Here is a 20,998-nt window from a genome sequence, read left to right as displayed (position 1 = left end):
GGGTAAAATTAGAGTAGAACCCAGATATGAGGTAAGAAAGCTTATAAAGGACATTGAGGGGCAGTTGGATACATTTTGATGTGGACTGTATATGATGGCATTGATTCCTTGATGTTTTTCTTTTGCCCTTGTTTCATTGAGCACATGGAACTATATTCCTCAGAATATATTTTAATTTTTAAAAGAATGATTTTCTGTCCATTATTTTGTGGGAAGTTTTGCAATGTTTCCAGAAGGACACACCCTTGCTGAATGTGCAGGTGTTGGATGGGCCAGAGTGGGCTCCCTTCTCTGGGATAGTCAGGACCTGTGTATTGCTTATTATGAACTGCAGTTTTTAGGATAGCCAGAGGAAGGAGTAAAGGAGTAAAGACTGGGTAAGGGCGAGCTCCATATGAAGGAATAAATGATTCATCTGTGTGGAAGATAGAATCAAGCATCTCCAGGAATGTGGATATTCTAAAATACATACTTAAAAGTTTTGGTAACTCCATTCAGAATTTGGTCCTTTCATTTACAGTGAAGAAGTAAATTGTAGGATTTTTGTTTTCTAAAAATTACCTGGTTCCAGACCCTATTTCACATCATTTGTTCATCTTTCATTCATTCGTTAATTCATCATTCAGCAAATCATCATTGCGAATCTGCTACGTGACAGGTACTGTGCTCAGTGAAGAGTTCAGTAGCCCCAACCCCTTCATCTGTGGGGAATATGTTCCAGGACCCCAAGTGGATGCCCGAAACTGCAGAGAATACTGAACCTTATATATCTTATGCTTTTTTCCCTATGCAAATATACCTATAAATTAGACACAGTTAGAGATTAACAACAACAATAGAGTTTCCCATTTATATTTACACATTACAGTTGACTGTGGGTGATTGAAGCAGCAGAAAATGAAACCACAGATAAGGGGGACTGCTCTCTTGTGAGAAAACCATTGTGTCACCCAGAATTTTTAATCTAGACAGGGAAACCAACATTAAACACAAGTAAAGACTCTGTTGCATTCACGGTAAATACTCCAAAGAAGAGATAGAGGTGCTGCAAAAGAGAATAATAGAAAGACTTTACCAACCTGAAATGTTACTGCAAAATGTAGCTCCGTAGATGTTTACCCTCCAACTTCATCCTCTCATTCCACCAGTCACTTTCTGCCGGATTCTGGTACATTCTCTTCCCTCATTTTAGAATGGGAACAAACTGCCTTATTCCATGAGTACCTTGGATATCAGTTTGTAAAGATAATTTGCTACCCTGGCTGAATAAAAGAAGGCATTTTCCTTATTGCCAGGACCTCCTTATTTTTCCAGAGAAGTTAGAAATCTAAATTTTTATGTGAAATCGCCTGACATATTAATGTTAGCAAATAAAAAAAAAATTTCAAACTGTGGCCTTAACTTGATATACTTGTGAGCTTCTAGTTTGCAGCTTCTGCTTAAAGGAACACAGAAGTCTAGTTATATGAGACCCAATTCAGACATCGGCTCTAACTAAAAATTTCTTTTACATAAATTACTAAATGAAAGATGCAGAATACCAAGAATACAAACCAAAAGATAGGCAGGCAGATAGATAGATAGGTAGGTAGATAGATAGATATAGATAGATATTTTGTGGCACTGGGGATTGAACCCAGGAACATTTTACCTCTGAGTTTATATCCCTATCCCTTTCATTAAAATTCGACTTCAAGGCAGGCCCCAAACTTTTGATCCTCCTGCCTCAGCCTCCCAAGTAGCTGGGATTACAGGTGTGTGCCACTACACCTGGCCAAAAGATTTTTCCTAAAACAAAGCCTCTTTTATTTTTTCCTTAATATAATGTTAAGCAATAAGTAATTATTACCTTCACTGGTTTCTCACCCTTCCTCCCTTCTTTAATCCAAGCAGTAAAGATCCTTCTATAAGGACAGACAAAGGAGATTTGTCCATGATCAGCCTCCATGACCACAATCTGATCAGTGTTTCCTTGGCCTGCCTTCTACTCTTTTTTTTTTTCTTCTTTTTAAAGGTAATAGCTTTCCTGAAATACATTTTATATACTTTACAGTTTACCCATTTAAAGTTCAAAATTCTGTTGTCAGATATTCAGAGTTGTACAAATCTCACCACAATTTTATTCATTTACACTGCCCCCATAAGAAACCATATAGTCATTTTAGTCATGCTGTTTTTCCCCAGCCAGAGGCAGTGACTAATCTACTTTCTGTTGCTATAGATTTGCCTATTCTGGATATTCTGTGTACAGTAAATGGACTCATACAACATGTAGTCCTTGTGACTGGTTTTTTTCACTTAGCATAATGTTTCAAGGTTCATCCATATTATAATATGAATCATTACTTCATTCTTTTTTGTGGCCAAATAATATTCCATTGTAGAATAATACACATTTTATTTACTTATTCATCAGTTGATGGACATTTAGGTTCCTTCCACTTTTTTTGAGGGGAGGTACCAGGGATTGAACTCAGGAGTGCTCAACCACTGAGCCACATCCCCAGCCCTATTTTGTATTTTATTTAGAGACAGGGTCTAATTGAGTTGCTTATTAGCACCTTGCTTTTTGCTGAGGCAGGCTTTGAACGCGTGATCCTCCTGTCTCAGCCTCCTGAGCCACTAGGATTACATGTGTGTGCCACCACGCCCAGCATCCTTCCATTTTTTTACTATTAAGAATAATGCCATTGGGGCTGGGGATGTGGCTCAAGCGGTAGCGTGCTCGCCTGGCATGTGTGCGGCCCAGGTTCGATCCTCAGCACCACACACAAACAAAGATGTTGTGTCCGCCAAAAACTAAAAAATAAATATTAAAAAATTCTCTCTCTCTCTCTCTTAAAAAAAAAATGCCATGCAATTAGAGAAATACAAATCAAAACTACACTAAGATTTCATCTCACTCCAGTCAGAATGGCAATTATCAAGAATACAGGCAACAATAAATGTTGGTGAGGATGTGGGGAAAAAGGTACACTCATACACTGTTGGTGGGACTGCAAATTGGTACAATCACTATGGAAAGCAGTATGGGAGATTCCTCAGAAAACTTGGAGTGGAACCACCATTTGACCCAGCTGTCCCACTCCTCAGTTTATACCCAAAGAACTTAAAATCAGCATACTACAGTAATGTAGCCATGTCAATGTTTGTAGCAGCTCAGTTCACAATAGCTAAACTATGGACCAACCTAGGTGTCCTTCCATCGATGAATGGATAAAGAAAATGTGGTCTATATATTCAATGAAATATTACTCAGCTTTAAAGAAGAATGAAATTATGGATTTTCCAGTAAATGGATGGAGTTGGAGAATATCTTGTTAAGCGAAATAAGCCAATCCCAAAAAACCAAAGGCTGAAGTTTTCTCTAATAGGTGGATACTAATCACAATAAGGTGGGTGGGGCACCAGAGAATAGTTACCTTAGATGTAGAGAGAAATGAAGGGAGGAGAGGAGAGGGGATATGGGGCTAGGAAGGATAGTAGAACAGAACATATATTACTTTATGTATATGTGTGACTGCATGACCAGTGTGATTCTTCAACTTGTATACTCAGAAAACTGAGAAATTATATCCTATCTATCTGTGATATATCAAAGTACATAAATGCATTCTACTGTCATGTGTAACTAATTAAAACAAATTTAAAAAATTAAAAAAGTATAAATAGGAATAACAAATTATCAACAAAACAAAGCAAACAAATAAAAATACCCACCATGAAGCAGCTCTGGAAGCTGAGACAGGAAGATTACAAGTTCAAAACCAGTTTCAGCAACTTAGTGAGTCCCTAAGCAAGTTAGTGAGACCCTGTCTCAAACAATAAAAAGGGCTGGGGATGTAGTTCAGTGGTTAAGTGCCTTTGGATTCAATCCCTGGTACCAAAAACAAAAAACAAAACCCTGCTGTGAACATTTGTGTACAAGTTTTTGTGTAGACACAGTGTTTTCATTTCTCTTGGGCATATACCTGGCAGTGGACTTGCCCAGTCATGATGACTCTGTATGTAACTAGTGGAAGAAAACTACCAGAGTGTTCCAAAGCTGCTGCTGCATCATGCTCCCCACCAGCTGCATGTGAGGTTCCTTTTCTCTCCCCTTCCACTGGATATTTCAGACACTGATGACCACCTATTGCAAATTTTCATTTCTCAACCTGGGCACTGAGAGCTGTGTTTTGTTTTCTTTTTCAATAAGAATATTATAAATTAATAAGCGTACAAAATCTTTCATGATAAAATTTGAAAGCATTCTTGAGCAGCTTTCAAGTTTTCTTTCTTCTCTATGTTAACTAAGTTGTTGCTTGAGAAAGCAGTGTACCGTGCTTTTTTTCCCCTTTTCTTTCTTTCTTTCTTTTTGTTTTTGTAGTACTAGGCATTGAAACTAGGGGTTTTCTACCACTGAATCACATTCCCAGCCCTTCTTATTTTGAGGTGGGGTCTCTAAATTTCAGAGGTTGGACTTGAATTTGATATGCACCCACCTCAGCCTCTCAAGTCACTGGGATTACAGGCATGGGCCACCTCACCAAGTGGATACAATTCTCTCTTAATGTCTGTCAAGTGCATCTTTTTCCCAGATGGAGAAAGAAATGTCATATGGCAAAAGACTTAGAGAGTCTCATCTGTGCGTGGTCTCTGACACATGTGTATCTGTTCTCACAGAGGTTCATATTATTTGGATTTGTAAAGCAAATCCTAGACATCATGGCATTTTGCTCACAAATCCTTTAATATTCATCTCTAACACAGAACTTTTTTTTTTTTATAAAGTATTATGTTCTTATACTAACAATAATTCTTCTAATACACAATCTACTTTTAAACAATCCTGTTGATTCTATTTTTTTTTTTTTTTTTTTACTGAGTACTGGAATTAAACCCAGGGTGCCATACCACAAAGCTACATTCCCACCCCTTTTTATTTTTTAATTTGAGACAAGGTCTTGCTAAATTCCCCAGGCTGGCCTCTAGCTTATGATTCTCCTGCCTTAGCCTCCTGGGTCACTGGAATTACAGGTGTGTGCTACCTCACCTGACTGTAATTATCTTAAAAATGCCTTTTCTTAGCACTTTGGGTCTGAGTCCAAACAAGGTCTACTACATGTTTGGTTGTTTCATCTTTTTCCATTTTTTTTTTGTATCAGAGATTGAACTCAAGGGTACTCAACCACATCCACATACTTTTTTAAATTTTGAGACAGGGTTTTGCTAAGTTGTTTAGGGCCTTGCTAAGTTGCTGAGGCTGGCTTTGAACTTGTAGTCCTCCTGCCTCAGCCTCCAAAGCCTCTGGGATTACAGATGGACACCATTTATCTTTTTATCCTAGATTAATTCTTTTAGAAAGATCTTTTTTTTTTTTTTTTTAGCTGCAGATGGACACAACACATTTATTTTATTTATTTTTATGCAGTGCTGAGAATCAAACCCAGTGACTCATGTGCTAGGCAAATGTTCAGCAACTAAGCTACAACTCCAGCCCCTAGACAGATCATATTTGGATAAGTAAAACAATCACAAAATAGTGTGAAACAAAATTTAGTAAGACATTCAGTAGGATGCAATCAGTTATGAGGCATCTAAGTTTCTAATAGAATCTTTGTTAGCCCCATTGGTAGATATGTGGTGTATATGTTAGGGAACTAGATTAACTTGATTTGAAGCATCTGCCCTTTCGCTGTAGGCTGTGCGATATCATGCAGGTACTTTAGTGTTTGTTTTTTATTTAAGTTTTATATGTGCATAGTTTGAAAAGCACTTCCCAATTACTACCACTACTTGATTTTTTTTCTTTACCTCCAAGAGGCATCCATTTTTAACTCTTTAACTAATTTGCTTTTAACTTTTTAGTTCCAAATATCTAAGTAATTAATAAGCTTATGTTGATAGTTCTTGATTTTTCTATTTTGAGTTTTATCTACTAACTTTCTGCAGTGGAAAATAAAGATTCAGTGCTCCATCATGCTCACAGCTCCTCTACCACGGACATGCACTCCGACCTCCCACTCTCCCAGCACAGAACACTCTATATATTATGACTGTGAAAATGCTACTCTTAGACACGACGATTATTGATGTTCACTGCATATTTTGTTTTTCCTGAAGTCAGTAAAAGTTTTGTTTTTTGCCTTGCTCGTTACTTATCACTAATGCAACCTTAAATTCTCCCTAGTTGTATAAATCTCTCCATATGTTCAGGCACATTAGGTAGTTGATTACTTTCCGGTTCTTGAAAAAAAAAACTCTCTAGAAGTCTCCTGACATGCCCTGCCCTGGATGTTTGCCATCTCTGCCAGAGCACTGCTGTAGTCTTAATGTCTTCCTTCACCATCATCCTCTTGTGGTAGATCTCATTTCTTTGCCGCCCCACTTTTTTCCTTTCCTTCTTCACTTATGAACATATTTGTACTAATTTCCTGAGAAAGACTACACGAGGAACAAATTTTGGAGACCTTTCCTATATGAAAATGTCTTTATTCTTTTTTTTAGTGGTGCTAGGGATTGAACCCAGGGCCTTGTGCATGCGAGGCAAGCGCTTTACCAACTGAGCTATATCCCCAGCCCAAAATGTCTTTATTCTAATCTCAAACTTAACTGACACTCTCACACTTAATTGACAGTCTGGCTGGGTATAGAATTCCAGGTTTCAGATCTCAGTATTTTCAGCGTATTGTCCCCATTTATTCTAGGCTTTTATTGTTTTTGTTGAGGAGTCTTCTGCTATTCTGATTTTCCATTTGTCTTTATAAAAGTTGTTTGTTGTTGACTTTGTGGAAATTTATGTGTTCTGAAATTTCAGATGGTGTACCTTGGTGGAGAACTGTTTGCATATTATGCTAGACACTCAGAAGGCCCTTTCAGGCTCAAAAAATTTGTAATTCTAGGGAAGTTTTATTGAATTATTTATTTCAAAAATTTTTCTTCTTTTTTATTTATTTATTTTTCTTTCTAGAATTACCAGGTGTCATGTTTTCAAGACTTGACCTCTAATCTTTTTTTAAAACCTTTCTCTCCCATTTCCCATCTCTGGAGTTTTGCTGTATGTTCTGAGACATTTCCTTAACTTACTTTTCAATCCTTTCTGTTTCTGATATTGTATTTTTAAGTGTGTTGTCTTTCACGAAATGCACCTTTTTAATGATATCTTCTACTGTTTCATGAGTAAAATTTCTTCTTTTTGAGAATTTTAGTGTTTTTTCTAAGTTTTTAATCCCTCCTGTGTATTTTCAGTTGTTCCACATTGCATTTATTTTTCATTTGTTTTGGTCCCTTTCTTTACATGGGATACTTTCCTATAATGCCTTGTAATCTTGGCAGTTGGCTCATATGTAAGAATAAGGTGCTTGTTTTTAGTGTCATCCTTGTTCCCACCTCCTGCGGTCTCCGATGCTGCCGGTGAGAGCTGTGAGGAGTTCCGTGGCATATCACACGTTGAATTCAGCATGTGCACTGTTGTATCTGTGCGGGATTCAGATTTCTTGGGTTTGCTGAGTTCCACTTGTTTTTTGCTTCTCAACTTCCAAACTTTGTTGCTTGTGTCTCTTCTGTTCTCTTTGACTGGTACTTCTGCTTTCCAACAAAAGTGTAGGTTTAGGAGGGAGAAGAGGTGTTTATGCAAACCATGGCTTCTGTGCCAAATTTAGTCAACAGCCTGCTTTTGTGTGGCTTGAATTAAAAATGGCTTTTATACTTTTAAAAGGTGTTTTATCAAAGCAAAACAACCCAGAATATGTTACAGACATTCTGTGTGGCCCACAGAGCCTAAAATATTTACTAGCCATTTACAGAAAATGGTTCCAACTCCTGACTGAAATCTACTGTTTTCAACTGGAAGACTAATCTCTTCCCTTTCGATTTCCATAGCCAATGGCCACATTCCGCTTCACAGAGAAATCAAATCTTTCAGGCAGTCTACCCCTTACTTTTCTGGCCCTATACTTAAACCATTGCAGTCTGTGGGTTACCCATAGCACTTCATTAAATCCAGCCTGAATGAATGGCAAAGCTCACTGAAGAACTCCTTATTACTAAATTCTGTAGCTGTGTTTTCACTCTGTTTCACCTGACTGCCTGGTTGATGGCTTGGATATTGTGTGGCTTCTATTCTCAGTACCTTATTGAATTTGCTCTTCCTGAGATCACCAGAAACAGCCAAATGCCAAATCCAGATATCCAGTTTTGTTTTCTGTTGCTACCAACACATACTTCAGATTGAGTATTATCAAGGGTCCACATCTGAAATGAGTGACCTTCTTGCTGGTACAGTCTTGAGGTGGTGCAGAGCATCACATGGTGAGGCTGGGAGCATGTGTGTGTGATATTCTGGTTTCCTCTCCTTTTCTTAAAAAGCCAACAGTTTTCAATCATGGGGCCTCCATCCTGATGACCTAATCCAATCTTAATCACCTCCCACAGGCTCTACCAATATAGTCAGATTCACTTTCTTCTTAGTACTTACCTCACAAGGGGAATTAAACTCTAACACATAGAAGACAAACCATATGCAGACCATAGCACCAGAGGATACTTTTCAAACCTTATCTTGACCTTTCTTTTGTGACACTTAGCATTATCATTGCCCATCTATTTCTGGAATATTTCTCTTCCCTTTATTTTGTGATGCCATATTCTCATAGTTCTCGCCACCTCACCTCCAGTTTCCATATCCTTCCATCCTTCCTCTGACATTTCATCTCTCCTTCTATCCCTTCCACCATATCCTCATGTTAGACCTGCATCATTTCCTCGAAAGCTCTTCTGACACTTCCTGGCGTCTGTACTTTTCCATCTTTCACACGCTACTAGACTGGTTTTCCTGAAACAACAATCTGTTTATATCATTAGCATTCTGAAAAATCTGTAGGGCCTTTCTCTGCCCTGTTTCCACTCAATAAAGTCCAAACTTGCCAGTTGTGGTGGCACACGCCTATAATCCCAGAGACTCTGCAGGCTGAGGCAGGAGGATCAGAGGCTTAAGGCCAGCCCCAGCAACTTAGCGAGACCCTGTATCAAAAAATAAGAAAGGCTGGGTTCAATCACCAGTACCAAAAAAAGAAAAGAAAAATCCACACTCCTAACATGATATTCAGAGCCAATCTGGCCTACTTTCCTGCCTTATTTTTACTGTGTCTCCCCTTCTCTTCTCTTCTTACTATAGCCCAACACCAGGTCCTTATCACTCCCCTTTCCACTACCGCTCAGTCACCATCAATATTGATGGTGATGAAGGTGATAATAAAAACATTAACAGCAGTGTGTACTCAGGTCTTCCACTGTGCCAACCATTGTGCCAAGTGCTTGATTTAAATCAAGTCCTGGGGCTGGGGATGTGGCTCAAGCCGTAGCGCGCTCGCCTGGCATGTGTGCGGCCCGGGTTCGATCCTCAACACCACATATAAACAAAGATGTTGTGTCCGCCGAAAACTAAAAAATAAATATTAAAAAATTCTCTCTCTCTCTCTCTTTAAAAAAAAAAAAAGTTAAAAAAAAATAAATCAAGTCCTTTAATCCCCATGATAGCCTTATGGGGTGGGTTCTATTACAGGTCCCTGTCACTGCAGACTTGAATTCTGTAAGTCTATCTGTTTTCAGGGGTTTCAGAAAAGAGACTTTAGGGTTGTACGACCCTTTTTAAAGATGAGGAAATAAGACTCAAAGTCACATAGTGGAAAAGTGGCAGAGCTCAGATTAGCACCTTGGTGGCCTGACTCAAAGCTCACACCTTGCCTGCCATTCCATGCCTTCAGCCACCCGTAGGTCTCTGCCCTTGACCTCTTCCCTACTCCCTATTCAATAGCAGTCTTAGGTTCTTCACCCCTAGGGCCTTCTGAAAATGTCCCACTAATAATCCCCAGCCCTGGCCGAGTCTGCCCATCCACCTCTCAGATCGTGCTCTTCATTTGAGTCCCAGCGTAATAACTATTCACGCTGACCCGTCACTCCACCTGCGCCCTGGTCAGAACTTAGCAATATTGCCTCTCAAGTTCCCTCCCTCAGCTTCCTTCCTCTTCCTGGGCAGCCATACTAAACCTTTCCCAGGCCCTTGAAGTTGCACACCTGTCTCCTGGGTGTCTCTTGGTTTCAGCATGTGCCTAATTCTGTCTTCATTCCAGCTGCTTCCACTGCAGCAGTGCCGCCCCTCCCTCCCCACCCCCTGGAGAGCTGCAGCTGGTAGAGTGCCGGCTCTCCAGACTTCCTGGTCTCCCCTGGGTGCGGTGCTCCAGGGGGCTGTTCTGCCCTGGTCCTCAGCCAAGTGCCTTTTGTCTCCTGGTATGACATAGCAGTTTTTTCCTCAATTTCATGGTGACTCACTTTGTAAAAATAGTCTTTGATGTGTCAAAGCCTCTTTTGGAAAGTCTACACAGGTTGTATTGACTGGTTCCTTTTAGTCACATGCATTTTTACCTCCTGAAAGAAACCCTAATATATTAATTAGGTATGATTTTACCTTCCTGAAACCACACACCCCTCACTTTCTATGCTTCAGTGCCTTTCCTTAGCTTTCCCACCATACCCATAGGCCTGGCCTACAAGGTTACCTTAGACCAGCTCATACTTTCTGCTCCACATCTTCCTTGTTTCTCCTGGCAAAACTCCCCTTGATCCGAACACCTGCAGTGACTCTAGAGGCTTGTGATACCGTTATTTGCCTCTCTCTACCAACCACAGACAGTTCAGACACTCTCTGATGCCAGGGACCATGTCTGATCTTTTCATGGAGTCTCACAAGCTTAGCAAGGCCTCTGTAGAATATGTTTGGCAAGTTAAATTAAAGGAGAAACTCCATGAAACAAGTTGTTTACAACAGCCTCCTCTTGCTCATTCACTGCAGAGTCCTGGCAGCTGGACCATTGTGTAGAAATCATTTCCATTAAAGTTACCCCCAAAAGTTGAGGGCACTTTCTAAAAGCTAGATTAGAGAACACAGCTTAGGCCCGTGGTCCAAGTAGTCCTCTCCTTGTTCTAAATTGCGGATTCTGTGGCGAGGTGTGACTGGTGATAGGACTGCCCAGCCATCAGTGGGCAGAGAATATACCCCAGGGTGATAAAGTGAGAGGCCTGGGAGGAGAAGGTAAGCCCACTGCAGTGATGAAGAGCTCCAGAAGCAAGAGAAGAAAAAGAAGAATCTCAGTTTTAGGCCAGGCCTCATGAGATCTGAGGAAAAGCCTAACCCTGAGGCCTCATGGAAAGTTGTGGCTGGTTGCCATGGTGACTGGAGCTGGGAGAACATTCTGAATCTTAGGCAACTTTGTGTCTTATTGCCCTCGAGCAGGGCAGACTCTTCACTCTCATGCTGTCCCATTGTGGGCCCCAGGGCTCAGCATCTAGCCCAACCTGTGCCCCTGTGCTCGCTCCTCTGGGTCTGCTCCATCTCCCACCAGCTCCGCCAGTGCTCTGTACTTCCCCTCGCAGATCTCAAAAGGCAGGCCCCGTCCACCCCACAGATGGAAGGTCAGTGTTGCCTTCCATGGCCAAGCAGCCTCCCATGGTCCAGTGGTCAGAGGAGAGGCAGGGTGGCATGGTTCAGCTGCAGGACCCTCTGGGTCACAGAGCAGTCGGCATCTGTTTGCGCGAGCCCAGACCAGGGATGTGGTCCTCCGTCCGTGTCTCCCACTCATGTCCCTTTAGTCATGAGTCCTGAGGTTTTGCTTTTCAACCTTTCTGGCCCCCTTCCTTTTTTCTTCATTCTATCCTCACAACTTCTGTCTGGGCTACTAGCCCTTCTTGTCGGGAGTGCTGCATTCTCCTGTATAGCCAGCTCCCTGCCTGCAGTCTTCTGCGATCTACCCTCTAGTCTTGCCAGAAGAGTCAGTTTAGTTCCTACGTAGCAGTTGAAGTTTATATTTAAAAATATAAATCAGATCCTGTTACTCCTTGTTTGGTTTGGTTTTGGTAGTATTGGGATTGAACCTAGGGCCTAGTGAATGTGAGGCAAGTGCTCTACTACTAAGCTGCATTCCCACTCATTCCCTTGGTTTTAAACTATAACAGACATCCTCCATGGCCTCCTGCAGGTTGGGCTCATCTTCCTCTGACTGCATTTCCCACCTTTCTGCTTTTCCTGCTCTCTGCTCCAGCAACACTGGCCTCCTCTTGCTTCCTTAAGCACAACGAGGTTGCTGCACTTGCTTTTCCTTCTGCCTGGAACTCTCTCGATCTTTTCTTAATGGGCTCCTGTCTTCGGGACTCAGTCCACATGTCACGAAATGCCCTAACTATGTAATAGTGCCTACACTTCTACCTTTGGTATATATTAACATTGTTCAGTGTTCTTCATATTGCTCTCACTGTGAAGTTACTTTATTCATTTTTTTACTTACTTTTTTAAAAAAAATCTAACTAAAATGTGAATTCCTTTAGAATAGGAACATTCCTATTTTACTTACCGTTGTATCCCCTAAGTCTGGTGTGCAGTAGTTGCTCAATACTAATTATGTTAATGAACAGTGAAATTTCCCTCATGACTCTTTTTTTTTAAATCCTTATTTGTTATAGGGATAGTTTAGATTTATATGAGTTTGTATCTCACCTATTACCCTGTGATCTTCATGAGGAAACCGTCTGGGTTTTTATTCACTGTTGGATTTCTAAGCTTACACATGGCAAACAGCAGATATGTGTTGCCTGTGTACCATGAAAGGCAGCACCCAAAATGCAGCCCATTCACTGTACACTGGGTGCTTTGGAAACCTCAGAATGGCAGGAAGACTGAGCCACATTCTCCTTTTTATTTCTTATATTCTGCTTCAGAAACCAGACACAGGAAACATCTGACCATAATAAAAGATTTCAAGTAAGTTCCAGATTTCCTCATTGAACAATCATGTGTGGCATAGCTGTGTTATACCTTGGCCTGGGATTCGATTCAGTCACTTGTGCAACACCCCACGGGCTGCCTCTGGCCTGGGAGCCAGAAACAACTGGAGCTGGGATGCTTGAAATGAAAACTGACCTCTTTGTTCACTGGAAAGAGAGAAGTCTGAGTATTCTTGCTCTGTTTCTTACAAAGCAAACTTGTCAATTTGTTGAATACTAAGTTTTCCTGTTAGCTGTCAGAGTGGTTTACAACTAAAATAATCTTAGATCCTTTTGAATAAGCACAAATTATAAATAGTCAAACTGTTTCTGAAGTCTGTGCCTTTAATGCTCAAAGCAAAATTCATCTCCAATTACACAAAACGTGAATATGTCACCAGCTTCCTCTAGAAATGTGTAACCTCTTGCTTGTATCATCTGAACCTTGAAGACACATGCTCTTAGGAGCCTTGTACCCGCCACTGGGAAGAATGTTTGCTAGGACCTTGACTTTTCTTTCTAGTAGGACTGTGGCTTGTCGGCTTTCCTCCTCACACCAACATCACTTCATTGTATCTTAAGTGTCTACTAACTTGTCTCTCTTGACTGGAAATAAAAGATACAACCTTTCTTTCTCACACCATCATTCTCTTTTTGAGATGGGTTCTCGCTGGGTTGCCCAGTCTGGTCTCAAACCCTTGGGCTCTACCAGTCTTCCTGTCTCAGCTTCCTGAATAGCTGGGACTACAGGCGCCTGCCAAAGACTGTCTTTTGCTGGGCTCTGTGTCTCTAGTATCTGGCTCAGGGCTTAGCACATAATAGGCTCTTAATAATATTTGTGGGAAGGAAGGAAGAACAGAAGAGGGGAGAAAGCCTAGCCATGCTGGACATGGTGGTGCACACCTATAATCTCATTGACTTTGGAGACTGAGGCTGGAGATTCGCAAGTTTGAGGCCAGTCCTGGCAACTTGATCAAAAGGGCTGGGGATGTAGCTCAATGGTAAAGTGTCCCCAGGTTCAATCCCTAGTACTGGGAAAAAAAAAAAAAAAAAAAGGCCCAGTCTGTTGAGGGATTAGTACAGATCACCTTAGTAACTAAAGAGAAAAGTTGAGCAGCCTTTCAGCCTGTACAGTGAGTAATGGAGAGCAAGACCCTTCCATCCTTTGGCATTGGTACCAGTGAGTTAGAGGTTCAAGTCCTGCAGCTGGATTAGAAAGTTCTTTTTCAACATATTTTCCCCTTGTGATATAAATAATACATGATTATTGTAGAAATTTTGCAAAAGTTCAGAGAATAAATATCACTTATAATTCAAGCACTCAGAGACAACCACTGTTAACATTTAGCCTTTTTTAGTCTTAGGGAAGTTTTAAACTTTAAGTTAACTTTTAGCCCTTTTTCTTTGCATCTAGATTGAAAGGGTTTTTTTAAAGATTGAATTGGGGCTGCAGTTGTAGCTCAGTGGCAGAGCGCTTGCCTAGCATGTGTGAGCCACTGGGTTCGATCTTCAACATCACATAAAAATAAATAAAATAAAGGTATAAAAATAAAATAGTTGGGGCTGGGTCTGTAGCTCAATGGTAGAGTGCTTATCTCACACATGCAAGGCACTGGGTTTGATCGTCAGCTCCACATAAAAATAAATAAAAGATATTGTGTCCATCTACAACTAAAAAGAAATACAATGGTATTATTAAAAAAAGATTAAATCAAGACTGCTTGTGAGTACAAAGAAGGCAGATTACAATTGGAAAAGTACTCATCAACTGCAATAAAAATATGAGATTCTTTTTTAAATTTTTTGCTCATCTGGGCAATCAAATCCTCAGTTATCGATGCCCGTTCTGCTGCAGGTGCATGAGAGCTGTTGGGTGCTTTCCTCACTCGCGATGCTGCCTCTCTGAGAGCACTTTTCCCTTCCCAAGATGTGCCAGGCTGGAACCCCTGCAGTGTCATCATCTAAGGATTGTTCAGCATTGACATGAACTGAATGAGAGTCAGTGCCCAGAATCAGGTTCTTCCCCAAGCTTGTGAAATGTCACTCAGATAACATCACCTTTGAAAGAAAGCAAGGACAGTTACTAATGTATCCCTCAGTTAATAAACATATTGACCACTTTCTACATGCCAGTCACTGCACTAGGCATCACAGCTGCCAAGTGAAGAGACAGTCCTTGTTCTCAGGGAACTTGCAGCTTCGCAAGAGAAGAGAGAAGCCAACAAGGGTCACGTGTTAGTCAGTTTTGGATCACTGTAACCACAGTACTCAACAAGAACAGTGTAGGGGAGGAGAAGTTTATTTTGGCTCAGGGTTCCAGAGGTTTAGTCCATGGTTGACAATTGCTCTGGGCCCCAGGTGAGGCAGGACCTTGTGGCACATGGGTGTGGCAGAGGAGCACTGCCTCATTGATGGCTGCCAGGAAGTGGAGAGAGAAGGAGAAAGGGGCATTATGGAAGATGAACCCTTCTTGGGCACAACCCAAGTGACCCATCTCTTCTAGTCACGTCCCACCTGCCTACAGTTACCACTCAGTCCATTCAAACTGGGATGGACTAATTAGGTTACAGCCCTCACAGTCCAGTCATTGCACCTCTGAATTATTCCCACATCAACACAAGAACTTTTGGGGACACTGCATATCCCAACCATAACAGGTTGTTGTGCAATATGATAATCAGTCACCACAATAGAAGTGCAGTGTTGACCTAAAGAAGAGAGTGAGCAGTGTTGATCGGAGGAGGTATCGAGAAGAGGGTTGAGTTGGGTCTTAAAGGAAAAGTGGGAGGGTTTTTATGTGAACAGAGAGAGCAGCGTATCACTGTCTGAAGGCACGAAGCTGGGTGGGGAAATGAAAGTGGTTTGGCATATCTGGAACTTGAGGCATTAGAGGTGCAAATGAGGCAAAAGGTAAAAAACCTGAATGACAGAACTTGAACTTTATCTTGAAGGCTAAGGCAAGTCATGGGAGATTGCTTCAGTTTTTGCTGTTGTGGTTTTTTATGTGTGTGGTTTTGTGGACTGAACCTAGGACCTTGTGCATGCCAAGCAAATACTCTGCTACTGAGCTACTTCTCCAGACCCCATGGAGAGTTTTTAATAAGAGTGGTTACACAGTCCTGCATACTTTTGGGAGAAATCAGAATAAAGGATGGATGGACGTAGGCTAAGTTGGAGGAGGGGTGTGGCTAGGGGCTTTCAGAACAAGTCAGCAAAAGAAGATAGGCAGATGTGCAAAAAAGCAAATCAGTAGAGACCAGAAGTACCTTAGTGGTAACCTAGGACTGGAAGTAGGAGCCAGGAACACCTGTAAATGGATATGAGGGTCTTCTTGAGGTGATGCAAGTATAAACTATCTAAAAAATCAGTGAGTTGTATACTTAAAATGACTGAATTATAAGGTGTGTAAATTATACTTCAATAAAACTCTTCAAAATGGAGGGGCAGGCTTCTCATTTAGAGGCGAGATGTGAGAAATGTTGATAAAGGAGAATTTATGACCTAGACATTGCTTTTGTGAAATAGGATGGTCACCTCTCTATTTGGCTAGAGGTTCTAATTGTGCGTCTACATATTTAATAAAATGATGGTAACCCTGCCTTTTTCTAGGTAGATTTCAGAGCATGGATCTGCCCTTTACTGGCAGTACAGAATATCTGCCTCTGGATCCCTATCAGAAACCACATCTTCCAGATCACTGCCAGCACTCAGTTCTTATGAACTGAGTTGTGAGAGAAACAAAACAAAACATTTATGAAGGATTGCCTGAAGGATTTGTGGTCCTTTTATTTCTCTAGGTGCTGTGATTCAGCAATAGTTACTGAGTGTCAGGTGTTACACTGGTAACACAGCAGTGAATAAAGCAGTGTCCACTTGGATGGAGCACGTAGTCTAGCAGTGGGAGCACGTGTTATTCACAGTCACGATAGCTATTGTGTTGGATTGCCAAGTGCATCGAGAGACATACAAAACAAGATCTGAAGGGTAACGCTGGTGTGGGTTGTGGCTGTAGACACTGGTCCTCTGTGTATGCAGCTGGCACTGCTTTGTAGTGAAGGAGGCTTTTGAATCTGATCCCTGTAAATTCTGGGTTATCTGGGCCATACCTCATGCTGGGACCCCTTATAATTGTGTGATTAAACTATACATTAGCCTTATGGCATAATTTTAGATTGGCTCATGTTATAAGAAACAGCCATACAAGATTCCCATTTACTTATTCAATAAGTGAGTAGAAGATGCAAACTTCAATATCGTACAGCATCCCCTTTGTTAAGACCCACAAAGCAAGGTCTCTCTACTCACTATGTATTTGCCTTGATGTTTTGGTCTTCTGAGTTCCTCTGAAGCACCAGGTTCCCTCTTGTTTCAAGTCTCTGCATGTGGCCTTCTTTCTTCCTGGAGTGCCCATTCCATTCTTATCTGATTTGACCTTCACTTATCCTTCAGCTGTCAGTCCAGATGTCAGCTTCTTCAGGGAAACCTCCCTCTCCAGCACCGGTTCCCAGAAGGTCTTGGTCTGCTTCCCAGTACAAACTTCCATAACATTTTCTTCTTTTCTTTTATTTATTTTTTAAAAAATTTTATCAGTTTCCAGTTAAATAATTTGGTCTTTGGTTTCTGTCCTTTCCTAGACTGATAGCAGGGGGTCCATGGGGTAGATACCATGTTTTTTTTTTTGTTGTTGTTGTTGGCTGCTATCTCAAAGTTATAATGTAGCATCTTGCATTCAGAAGATGCCCCAAACATATGTCCTGAATATTCGAATGAATGAAAGAATGAATGCATTGTGGGCACTGGGTCTGGGAACTGTTCATTTTCTCCCTTTTGCTTTGGCTGTTGGGGATGTTGTCATGCCCCCCTTCCTTTTGCCTGCAGTGTTTAAAGGCCCTCATGGCATGCAATTTGTGCACTAACATTTCCCCTGTTATATAATGTTTTTTCTTTCTTTGACTTCTTCACTTCTTTATTTCAGTGTACTAAAAATTTCTGTGGGTCACTCTCAGTCTTTTGTGGGGAGGAATAATAAACAGTTGGGCATGTGCTTGCTGGCAGCGAGAGAGTGGCTGCCGTGACGGGTGCCTTAGAACAGCTTGGGTTTGGGGAAGGGCATCTCTGTGAGGAAAAGAAAGGGAGAGATCTGTGGGGAAATGTTAGTGCCTTTAACTAAATGTGAGAGGGAGGTTTTATTTTACTTTGTTTTAATTTTATTTTCAGTAGGAGAAGTAAAAAGAAATTTTGCCCCCTAATCTCACAGGAAATGCCTCTGAAGAATTTGGGGCCTGTCCTGCCTTGAGACATTCTCTCATGGCAGAAGGCATGGGGTGCTGGGCTGGCTTGAGAGGGCTTGCTGGCCCAGTGGACGGGTGGGCATGGACCTCCATCCCAGCTGACTCTCCCCTGGGCAAGGTTTGGACAGAGCCAGCAGGAGCTTGTTGCCTTGTTGTGAGAAGGAGAAAGAAACAAATTTGTCCTCTTGTGTTGCAGATTCAGTGGTTCTTTCCTTTGACTCCGCTGGACAGACACTAGGCTCAGGTACCAATTCTTCCCCCTCTATCATCTTTTCAGCTCTCAATACTGGCCATATCTATAGAGGCCAGTATTGTGGGGGTCCTGGGGGAGGGCAAGGGATTGTGTGAGAATTGTGGGAGAGTCTCAAGGACTCATAGTATGGGAGAAGAGAGACACATCATCAAGAGCACTTTTCCTGCACAGAGGAGTTGCAGCAGATAGCTCATTTCTCACGCAGAGGGGTCTGGGTTCATATGAAAGGATGTCTGTTTTCTGTGCCCATGTCCTATCTCAGAGAGTGGGGCAGTGGGTATTGAGAGGCTTCAAGCTCTGCCCGTGATAACCATTCGGGCTCTCCTGCAGAATGCCAGGCTGTGAGAGTACCCCATTCTCCTGAGGACATACACTCCATTGCATGTTTGCCTGCATACCTCATGTATTCAGGTACGGACCTTTTCCAGGTCAGGGTTCCACATGACTGTGCACTCATGCCAAATGCATATAGATGATGGACTTCTTCTCTTCCTTGGGTTTACAGTGCAGGGTATACAAATTGGCCACTACCTTATGACTAGACTCACCCAGGCCCGGGGAGCTTGGCTCTCCTGGGTCCAAGGAAGTTCACCTGCCCATGCCTCTGTGCTTTCTGGTTGCAAGCAAGAAGAGTGGCTGTGTTGAGTCCTCAACTTTCTGACCTTAAAAAAGCCTCTCTTGCATCAATCCTTTGTTTTTGGTAAAGATGGTGGACCTCTTACTGGGGGTACTGCTTATGAATATCAGATAGTCCTTGCTGGCCTGTTGAGGGCAGTTAATCTCTTTTGCTGTTACTTGAATGCAGTAGTTGAATGTCTTACAAAATAGCCATGAGGAACAGGCAATTGTGGTAGAGTAGACAAGAGGAAGGATATTCAGAGGATGTGATCACAGCCACCAGTATTCTGAGGACCTACTGTGTGCCAATACTGTGTTGGGAACTTTATGCACCTTATAGTTACCTATCACAATTTGAAGTTTTGTCATTTTTGATTACAGCAAAGAAATTCACGATCAGAAACATGACATGGCTGTTCAGGCCACCCATCTCCCTGTGGCTCTAGAGCCCACTCTCTCCCCTTACCATCTTGCTATCTCATACCTCATCTGCTTGAGGTGCCCTCACCAAAATACTGAGATGGGAAAAGTCACTTCAAGACAGAGGGGGCAGGCAAGAAGATTCTTAAATAGATCCTAGAGTTGTATCTATTCATTATGGAAAAAGATTGATCAATTTTATTACATTAAAGAACTTCTATTAATCAAAAACTTTATTAAGAGAGAAAAGACAGAGTGAAAAAAAATATATTTATAACACAATTAACCAACAAAGAACTTGTTTCCAGAACAAAGAACTACAAAAATCAATAGGAATGGAGAAATAGCCTAGTACAGATATGAGCAAAAGACTTGAACAGACATCACAAAAGAGGAAATCCAAATGGCCAGTAAACCTATGAAAAAGTGTTCAGCTGCATTAGTGCTCGGGGAATGCAACTTAGAATCACAGTGAGGTATCATGGCACATCTTCCAAACAGTAAAACCTGAAAAGCTCAGCAGCCCCCACATTGATGAGGACATGGTGGAGTGGAGACTCTTTTGAGTTTTCACTGGTTGAAGGACAAATTGATACAGTCACTGTAGAAAAAATGATGATAGGATATAGTAAAACTTGAATATACATGTACCCTGTCTCCTGGCAGTTCCTCCTCTAGGTATCTTACCTACAAAAATGGATGCTTATTATCACAATGAACCCTATTGTTGTATATAACTATAAGACACTAGTGAAAAAAATAAAAGAAATGGATGTTTATATGTACCAGGAGATATATGCAGGATACATGTATAAGACTGTTCATAAGAGCATCATTCCTGATTGACAAACAGCAAAACAATTTACATACCTAACCACAGTGAAATGAATATACAAGCAGTTATATTCATGGGGAATAGTAAAAATTATCAAACTATACATAGATGCAACAACATGGATAAGTTTTAAAGACATTGTTGGGTGAAATATGTGTTTTTCCATTTATATAACATTAAAAGTGAAATTAAACCATGATTGTTTAGATGCACAATTTAGTTCTTTTTTTTTTTTTTAAGATGTAAATGAACACAGTACCTTTATTTATTTATTTTTATATGGTGCTGAGGTTCGGACCCAATACCTTACACATGCTAGGCAAACGCTTTACCCTGAGCCACAATCTGAGACCCCCTCGTTCTTTTAAAACAACAAAGAAAAGCAAGGAATTGAATTCTGCAATAGCTGGGATGGTGGTGTTCAAGGGGATGTGTTGAGAGAGGTGTGTGGAGCTTCTATCTAGAGTGTTGGTATATTCTTTCTAGTGACCTGAGTTGGGTTACAAGGGCATCCCTTTTACTGTAACTCATTAAACTCTACATTTAACTTTTTATGTGCCTTTCTATATATTTGTTATGGTTCATAATTTTTTATACAAAGGGCATAACTTGAGTTGTCAGGCAAGGGCCAACCTGTTCATAGGGCACAGAAAGGCCAGGAAGCGGCCCTCTAAGTGGGCTTGCCTGGAAGGAGGAGGAGGAGGAAGGACAGCTGGTATCTGTGGAGCACTTATGTGCCAGAGTTCTAACCCCTTTTACCCTATGAGATAGATATTGTTATCCCCA

At 41.3% G+C, this 20,998-nt stretch overlaps 1 protein-coding gene across 4 annotated transcripts in view; it reads left to right on the top strand.

Moving 5' to 3' along the window:
• Positions 1–20,998, top strand: part of St3gal3 (ST3 beta-galactoside alpha-2,3-sialyltransferase 3) — a 192,457-nt gene that overhangs the window by 60,775 nt on the left and 110,684 nt on the right. For 2 of the 4 annotated variants that reach the window (XM_046468553.2, XM_046468551.2), the window contains exon 3: positions 18,283–18,330. The exons of the other annotated variants lie outside the window; for them this stretch is intronic. In XM_046468553.2, the coding sequence (XP_046324509.1) occupies positions 18,283–18,330 (48 nt within the window). The remainder of the gene's footprint in view (positions 1–18,282; positions 18,331–20,998) is intronic. 4 annotated transcript variants of the gene reach the window in all.

The sequence above is a fragment of the Marmota monax genome, unplaced genomic scaffold (genome assembly GCF_021218885.2).
Source record: "Marmota monax isolate L192 unplaced genomic scaffold, Marmota_monax_Labrador192_F-V1.1 WCK01_AAM20220418_F8-fsc00008, whole genome shotgun sequence".
NCBI lineage: Eukaryota > Metazoa > Chordata > Mammalia > Rodentia > Sciuridae > Marmota > Marmota monax.
The sequence above is the reverse complement of the archived record's forward strand: the minus strand, read 5'-3'. Positions and strand labels throughout refer to the sequence as shown.